Here is a 9,310-nt window from a genome sequence, read left to right on the forward strand (position 1 = left end):
TTCCACTGCATGCACAGCCCAGTTTTATGAAAAGACCATCTATCCACCAGTGAAATACTTCTTTAAACAACTTGTATTGAAACGAGGGCCATGCCATGCTAATTCTGGTCAACAGTCAACCATGTTCATTTTCATGATGGAACAGAAAAATGGGATAATTCTGTATTCATATGTAAATTGTAGCTGCTCCCAAAAGCCATTAATGGTAAGGGAGATTTATAAGATTTTCTTTACTCTGGTTTTGGTTTCACTGCAATTGATTGAGCCACATTGCAGATGTTTTGGCCACAGTGTTAGACTCATTGTGCTGCCTAAGTGTATTTTCCTTGCTGTAGTGTGAAACAGATAGCTGCTTGTGTATGACCTCTCTAGCTGTTATGTTTCTATGAGGAGACTCAAAGAGCCAGGCAGGAAGGCAGCAGTGTGTCTGCCGAGTGTCTGCTGACCTCTGCTGGATAAGCTGCCTCTCTCGTTAACAGTGTGACTTGCTTTAGCTCTTTACACCGCCACCTCAACACAAAGGCAACACAGGCCTGTGATCAGAACCTGTCATCACAAGTCATCTTCAGGGTTCATTCACTTTAACAGGAGTGAAGTGGACATTCAGCAAATATAGTTTGTCACTATTTAATTTATCTTTATTTCTTTTGTTTTTTAGGAAAATCCCACATACTGCATGTACACAGTATATGTGAGAAGATTATTTTCTTCAGCTTTATTTTCAGTCCAACCTCTCAGTTCTTTCTGACTCCCCTACCCTGTCTGTGGCTCTCAGCAGCAAGCACATTGGTTTCTACTGAAGACTTATCACACATTTATCATTTTATTTTTTGAAAGGCTCACTAAGTTCCTAAAATAGCTGGCAACTGTTGATTTTGATTTTTCAAAATGAATTACGGTGTGTGATTGTGAATCATTGTAGTAATGGAGGAACAATTCACTCAGTGCAACGGTTTGGTACATTGATGTGTTTTTATAGTTTTTTAAACAAAAATGGAATTTTATGGCACAGAGGAAGAAGATACATCGGGCTTTGGATGTACACACTACTTATTGAATACACCCTGAATTTCAGAATAGTTAAATATATTGCAAAGTGGTCTTGATGTTTTTTTTTTTTTCAGCCTGTGTGATTGTTAGACTTGGTGACCCTCACTTCAGTTATTAAAAGGACAGGCTCAGATTTGCAACCAAACATGGTGTCTAATATATTTTTGTTATCAGGACACAACTGCAAGTGTGTGTTTCAGTGATTCCTGATTTATGTACCTGTGTGTCTGTGTTTTTCAGACTACTATTATGACCAGGAGGAGAGGACTGATGAAGAGGCTGAGCCAACCTTCTCTGAAGACGAGGCTGTTACTCAGAAAGGACTGAGACGATCACAGAGTGTCAAGATCACACGATCCAGAGTCCGCAAAGATGTAAGTGTGAGGAAAACAGTGTTAGCAGAGGTCAAAGAGAGTAGGTGCTGAAGTGTTTGTACACACAGAGTACATACATTTTGAGATTATTTTGTATCACCACTAATAGCATAGAGACTCTGGGTGTATGGACACATTTCTAACTATTATTTCCATAATTTTATCTCCAGGCTCGTTATGGATCCCTGAAGATTAAAGGCAAGAAGAGACCAGCACTGAGCTCTGTTAACTATGGAATTTGAACAGAATACAGGAGACATACACTCACAAACACACACACACACACACACACACACACACACACAAACTCTCAGCAGCAGAGCAGTGTTCTGATTGGTGGATGGTATTCCAGCTCTTCTCAGTCTGACTTTTCACTCTGCTGAACTCTTTGATGTCTTTGATGATGAGCTTTCTTCTGACATATTTATTACTTCACTCATCCAAAACCAGTAACTGTTGGTGAACCTTCACTCTGAGGACTTCAATGTGTTTCTTTGGGTTGATGATTGCGTACATAATGTGTTTTTTTGCATGGACTTGTGTTTTTCATGTGTTGTTCATTAGAATAGTAGTTTTTAGGTGTGATGTTATATATGTGTAGTCTTTTAGATTTTAGATCCATCACTCAACTTGAGTCTTTTCATTTAATGTCATACAAGATTTGTGGTGCCACTTCCCAGTAAGGCATTCTTTAGAAAGAGTTCATAAACTGCAATTAATGGCTAACTTAATAATTTAACGCTTCATAGCACAGCTATAAGCCATTAATAAGAACAACTTTGGATTACTGGGGTGTGATTCCTTACACCTTGTGTTTATTCTCCTCCACCTCTTAATTTGTCTTTTTAGCACTTTAGTTTGTCAGGGAGGCTCACCCAACATCTGCACCAAAACAGGATTCATTTACAACTGTTGATTATTAGAAAGTGAGACCTTTAAGCCCTCATTAAAGCTGCATTAATTTACATTTTGGGCACTTTGGGCCAAAATGTAAATGAATAGCACAAGCTATTGTAAATGAATAGCACAAACTATAAAGCCAGAGTTATCGCCTTTTATTAAGTTGTTGTAGCACAATGTTGGCAAACAGTTGCTTATTTACGTATCCAGCAGACACAGAATGTAAGTCCAATATTCAGTCTCCTCATAGCTCACTTCACACATGGATCGATTGTTTATGTACACGACTATGCAACTAGAAATAACTCATTCTTCCTGTGGATTTTTGCCTCACATTAGTGAGAATCTCAACTACATCTTAATGCTGATAGGCATTAAGAACACAGTGGCACACGAATTTCTGCTGCAACTTGAAATATTGCGTGTGTTTGTGTCATTTGCGTTGCGTCATTTATGTCTCCTGGTTCAAATTTGCGGCAGTTCACGACTTTATATTGACTTAGCATGACATAGGTGTGAACAAACCATGACAAATGAAGAGCTGACTTTACACACAGCAACACAGCACACTTGTCTAGTTCAGTGCACTCAGGAATTTTGCCGCTGCAGCCTTACTTGGTCTAACAGTGACTTATGGTGGCTAATGTCAGCAAATTTGTGGGGCTAATGGTTTGAACCTCCACCAGCTCAGCAGTCCCCCTAAACTCTACAGAGCTTTTTTTGTGTGTGTGTGTCTTTTCGCTCATCATTCCCTCAACATAAATGTCTTGGTTCAGTGGAAAAACCTCTAAACCTCCAATACACTAGGTGCTCAGCACCAAACAGATGATGTTTCATCACAATAAGATATTATATTGATTCTTTTAGGGATGCACGATATTGGATTTTTTGCCAATATCCGATATGCCTATACATAACTTATTTGGCCAATAACTGATGACCAGTACTCGATAGCGATATCCACATATCCACTATTTCCACCATGTAATTTTAGTGATCATCAAGTGTCTTCTGTTTTGGAATCAACATTATATTATACATGCATGCTGTTATCATGATGGCCCACCAGCAGATGGAGACATGAAATAAACTGCTTTTCAATGTTTGTAATATTCAGTCATTGTGCAAAATAAGAAAAAGCATGTTGGCTGATTCTGATATGTCATTACAGGCAGATATCAGCCAATACCGATGACGTGCATCCTTAGATTCTTTGGACAACGCGATATGCTGATATCACAAAGTCTGCCGTGATACACATTCAATTTGGTGCATTTCAGGGGCCTGTGATCGATGTCAGTAAATATTCTCTGTCTTTTTCTTGGCTGCTTACCATTATCTGCCTGTTGCTAGGCTGCTAGCACTGTTAGAATATTTCGGAAGGAGGTGCGCTCGGATGGAAATGGTGACACAGTGTGTCATAGGAGTTTTAAAATAAAGGCATATCTTAAAGGTGACATTACATACTGATGTTTTCACTTTGCATCCATGATACTGGATTATTAATAATTTAATCGATTTATTAGTCCAGATCGATGTGTCTGTCTTTACACCTCTCCCAAATGGCAGACAGACTTTATGAATAACCGGTGTGGAAAGTGAATATTGGACTTTATCAGCTTTAATGATTTACCAACAGTTTTAACTGTAAACATGATACAAAGATAACAAGATATTTAGCAAGCTAGCAATCCAAAAGTTGTGTAGATTAATGGCTCATAAGTGACCCGTTAAACCTTAAATAATTTTATTTCCCATTTAGTAAGCTATTAGTTTCAGCTTAAAAACCCTTTACAAAGAGTACTTTCTTGAAACGTCACTTCTGCTGCCTTTCCGGTGTTTTATCAATGAGGAGCTTGTTCCTAGTTGATCCTTTGATACTAGTATTGGAGTCCATTAACTTCTGTGTGGCTCAATGTACTAATGAAGACTATTTGTTTTTACCCTGAGGGACACATGTAGACACATGCAACATTCCCTGTCACAGTGGTGACAGTATGAGAGCCCTGAATCGCAGCAGCTCTGACATGAACATTTGAACTTAAGGAGAGAGTGGCGGTGAATGAATCGGATGTGGAACTGAGCCTGTCTGAGTGAAACTCACCTGAACACCAGCAGATGAACACTATCTCTTATCCTTGTCAGAGAGGGGAGACTGAACACCAGTGAAGAGACAGAAAGGGAAGAGAGAACCAAATGAAACAAAATGATCCTTTCAGGTTTCTCTGTTAAACTGTCAGCCTTTACAAAGGCCCTCAACTCCCCACTCACTATTAATGATGATATGTAATTTTTCTGCTTTACGTATACTCGTATTTTTATATGGCTGTGTCCTGATCACACCTCTGGTTGTAAATTTCTCGCTGTATTTCTTAGTATCAGTGAAGATTAGCTTTTTAAATGTTTATTTGAGTGTTTTGTATTGTAACCACCTGTTTTTGCACATATGCCTCCTCCCCAACCCTTTTTATCAATGCTGTTGTTGCTTGTCATCTCATTTTATAATGTACATTGCTGTAGGAGGATGCAGCACACAGTGAGCTTAACCATTCTGGGTGATGGATGCTAATACTAACGGCCTCTCGTGACATTTTAAAGTTTGGCTTGTTTTTGTCTGGTACCACAGTCGATGGTCCAATGCTGAAAAGCTGTAGCTGAAGTTCCCTCCACAGTTGCTGTTATAGAGAGTTGAGATCAGTGATATAACAGCCTGTTTATGCGCTTCTGATTCAGCAGTGACCATTCAGGCCATGCTGGCATGGTAAGAATGGTTTTCCACAGCAGAGAACAGCAAGACATCGCCTTGATGACGTGTTGGAGGTGTGTTGGTTCACACAAACTACAGCACCAGCCTGTTATCTGCAGAGCTTTAAACAGCTCATTTACTGTTTACTCTTTACACTATTCTTTCCTGCAATATTTCACTCTGCACATTGCCTCCATTTTGACCGCACTCACCATCACTGTCATCAAAACATCAACTGAGGGAATAGTTAAAAGTTAGAAGAAAATTACCTGAAAATTAGCAAGAAAAGAAAGATTAAAAAAAACAAACAAAAGTGAACAACAAAAAAGGGGCTAAAAATTGAAAAATACATACGTATATGTATTTCATAACATAAGTTTGAATATATAATTAGTATGATCATAAATTTAGTTTTTCTGGACATTTATTCATTCATGTTCCAAAACCGCCCTGCCTGTTTTTCTGGACATTTTCCCTACTTTTTAAAAATTATTTTCTGTCTTTCTCTACTTTTAATAATTGATTTTTAGTTCAGTTTTCATTTCAGGTTCTACTAATTTCTTGCTCATTGTCATTTTTCCCCATGTTTTTGAGAGAAAAATCTAACTCATTTGCTCAGGTTTCAAAGCTTTAAATGCTTATGAAAGGCGTCTAAATGCAGCACAAGAAAACTGATGTTGATCCAGGTTTCAAAGGGTTAACAGAGCTGTGTGTTTGTCTGTGTTGGAGTATATCAGTAACAAGCCAAACTTTCTTGTGTCATGAGTTCCATTTAATGCTCATAACTGAATAATGATACCAAAGCTTCATGTACTGACCCGGAGCTGTGTGACTGTGTTTTTTTTTTTTTTTTTTTTTTATCTGTGTGGGGAAAATGTCTGGTGTGTGTGGATTGTAAATGCAATACAATAAAGGCTGTCCAAATACAGTAAGGGCAACAAGTCAAGTGTGTCTGTAGCCTGATGCATTTTTATTCTCCATGCCTTTAACAAGTATGTAACTGCAGAAAGGTTGTATGTTTGAGTTTGTGTGGACTTTCTCAGCAGCACACAGAGGGTTCTGATTTACACACTGTTCAACTTACATTGAACATAGACATTGTGTTTATTCTTATGATTTCATAATGTCTTCATTTTAGATTTTTCACTTGAACCTATGAAAGTGTTCAAATGACATAACATATAACATACACAGAGGCGCCGCCAGGAACTTTGGGCCTCATGAAAAAAATCACATTGGGCCCCACCTGCACAGCTGTTGTCACCACATCTCTAGGACCTAACTGACCCATTAAAAGCTTTACATAACTCTAACTTTGAAGGCTTGCAACTGTCTTGACAGTACAATATTTACTGCTAGTGAGTTGTACATGCAGCAGTCTGTATACAGTATGCAATTCACTATTTGATGCAAGATTACAAGCCGCCATAAAAAATGTGCTAAAGGCCATCTTTTACAGTCTAAATGTAATTTTTATTGTAAAATCCCAAAATGGAAAATTCTCCTAACATTAATGAAAGACTTAAAAAAATAAACTTAAATATACATTACCTTTTCAATAAAAATTAATTAAGATCATCAACTCAAAATAATGAAAACAGCAGATTTTTGAACTTGGCTGCACATATATACAAACAAGAAAATAAAGCTGACATGGAAATTCAATCTAAATGAAAGCATCTAACTGGATTATTTTAATATTGTAACTTTAATACAGGCTGAGTTAGGCACTTAATGTTTACAATTGTCCAGCATCCAGACAGTTGTCAGCTGTTTTTGTTTCATAATAATCATTATGTGGAAAAATAATTTGTTTGAATTTCTGTTATTAAAAAGTATTTCCTTTTCTTTTTTGTAATGGTAAAAAAGAGCAAGAGAGAGAGAGAAATTGCCACAGACTCCCTGCAATGATGCTAACATGCATGTCATTCAACACAATGTTGCTCACCTTCATTGGGACGGGGAGAGGTAAAGTTATGGGGAGACAGGGCTGCTGCTTCTGACTCATCTGTTGTTGAGTCTGGTAAAAGGAGCAGGGACAACTGATTTAATATGAATATCTTGCTAAACATTTACCTGCACCGATTAAATGTAGGTTAAAAAGGAGTGAAGTGTAGGCTAACACTAGTCTGTAGCTAGCTTATTTCACTATGGACATTAAGCTAACAGGTTCATTTCTACCACTCACAGACTATAGGCTACCCACCTTTCTTAAAACTGGCTCGCATATTGACACCCTCTCTTTTGCCTCTCCTCTCTCTCCTTTCTCTCTTTCCTTTTTTGAAAACCGGATTTTCTTTTACTACTAGGTAGCATGATGATGACTGCTAATAAGCACCATCACTGTCAGTGCCCTAAGGCAGGACCAAACCATTTCATGCAGATACAGGGGGGTGGTCAGTCAATATGGATGTTTACTTTTTGGTCAATGGGGATATTTAACTTTTACTGCCAAAAACAAGTGAAAAAAAGAGATCATTAATTTTATTACTATATTTAAAAAAAATCTTATTGAGGATGGTTTAATAATTTTGTATTAATTTTTTTGAGGCCCCTGTCAGGGGCCCTTGGAATTGTCCTAAAGAGGCAGCATACTTTCACACCTGACTGGGTGACTTAGGGGTTTAGTGCAGTCAAACCAGAGTCTTTCATTGCTGGAAAAGCGGGAAACAAACCAAGATGTTTTTTGTAAGTTTTTTGGTTTGTTTGTTTGTCATTGAATGAAGTAGGTTTTAGGCTGACAAAATTACTCTATTTAAATGGAGTCTGAGTTGGGGCAATTGTGATTTCAGGCCTGTTTCTGGTTAAACAAAAAGGATCTTACTCTTTAACAAAAAGATCTATCTCTGTGGGGATCCTTTTCATTATGTTGTCAGACAAATAGAAAACAATTTAAGCCTGTCAGTAGCAAAAACAAACACTATTAGTAGACATACACCCACAGTGTGAACATGCCCCGAGTGGTTACATTGCAGCCTGTTTTGCTGTTGCTGTCTGCAGAGCTCTCACTCAAATTGATGTCTCAATTAGTCACTTAGACAAAGAAACATGGGAAAAGTAAAAAAATCCAGAAGTTGCCCTTTAAGCTAAGGACGTGTTACATAATATTTACTAATTATTATTACTAGTTATGTCTGTTTTGTAAGCTAAATGACAGTTATATAAGTATGGTAGAAATGTGTGGCTGTTGGCTATAAACTACAAACATAGATAACAACAGTTATTCAAATGGGGAGTGTATGAAGGTGTAATAAGGCAGTCTGGTTAAATTTAGAAAAACTATTTTTTTTTTTTTTAACTATTTTCTACGTCACCCCGCGTATTGTTCTGATTGGTCGTAATGTTATCCAATTGCGTGCAGTTATATTTTCAAATGCATGCTTGGTGCCACCCCTCGAGTTGGGCCATTTTCATTACTCATGGCCAGACCCTAAATCTTTCTAGATTTGGGTCTGGTCACAGAGTGGTTCACTATGCTAACCATAGGGGAAGACTCCTAATGTTGTTTTAACGTCCCACTGTCCCTGTCTGCCATAACAGGCACAGCAAAGAAAAAGAGCAGAATAGAGTTTGATTTTGCCAAGCATAAGATGAGAAGATCTATACCTCTCTCATGTTTGTGTGTTAAGTACAGAGCTAAAGCCAGGAGGTGATTAATGTAATTTATCATAAAGACTGGAAGCAGGAGGAAAACAGTCAGCCTGGCTCCAACACCTACCAACACCTTTAAGATCCACTAATTAATACACGTCTTATTTGTTTAATCCATACACAAAAGGTTTCGGTTGAGACTTACATGTTGTTTCCCCCTATTCCCCCCAGAATGTGCCTTGAAATTCTGGGTGATGCCTTATGTGGGATTTTCTAGCAAAGGATTTTGCCTTTATGGAGAACAAAACTGCAGCTGGGTTGACAGTCAGCACCTCCAAGTCTGAGACTCTCGATTTACCAGTCATTCTATGTATGTTCCAACCCAGTCAGGTGTGGGTCATGGCTGGAATAGTTACCCTAAATTTGCAAAACTCTTGCAAGCCGCTTCAAAATATTGTCTTGTTGTTTTATCATGTGACAACGCTGTGGTTAAGGTCAACTTAGGTTTAAGCACAAAACGCATTGGTTAGGACTAGAAAAACACCATGGGTTCAAACGATCACTTGAAACATGAAACTAACCTCGTGGGAGTTTTTGTGAATCTGGGTTTCCCATCTAGGACCTTGGTTATGAGGTTCTGTTTTGTTTT

The 9,310-nt window shown here is 38.0% G+C and overlaps 1 protein-coding gene across 1 annotated transcript in view; it reads left to right on the top strand.

Annotated features, from left to right (window-relative positions):
- The window catches only part of reep3b (receptor accessory protein 3b), a 64,277-nt gene extending 58,261 nt beyond the window's left edge, over nucleotides 1–6,016 (top strand). The window contains exons 7-8 of the mRNA XM_033611477.2: nucleotides 1,291–1,424; nucleotides 1,595–6,016. Coding sequence (XP_033467368.1) covers nucleotides 1,291–1,424; nucleotides 1,595–1,666 — 206 coding nt within the window. The 3' untranslated portion in view covers nucleotides 1,667–6,016. The remainder of the gene's footprint in view (nucleotides 1–1,290; nucleotides 1,425–1,594) is intronic.
- The last annotated feature ends 3,294 nt before the right edge of the window (nucleotides 6,017–9,310 follow it).

The sequence above is a fragment of the Epinephelus lanceolatus genome, chromosome 21 (genome assembly GCF_041903045.1).
Source record: "Epinephelus lanceolatus isolate andai-2023 chromosome 21, ASM4190304v1, whole genome shotgun sequence".
Classification (NCBI taxonomy): domain Eukaryota; kingdom Metazoa; phylum Chordata; class Actinopteri; order Perciformes; family Serranidae; genus Epinephelus; species Epinephelus lanceolatus.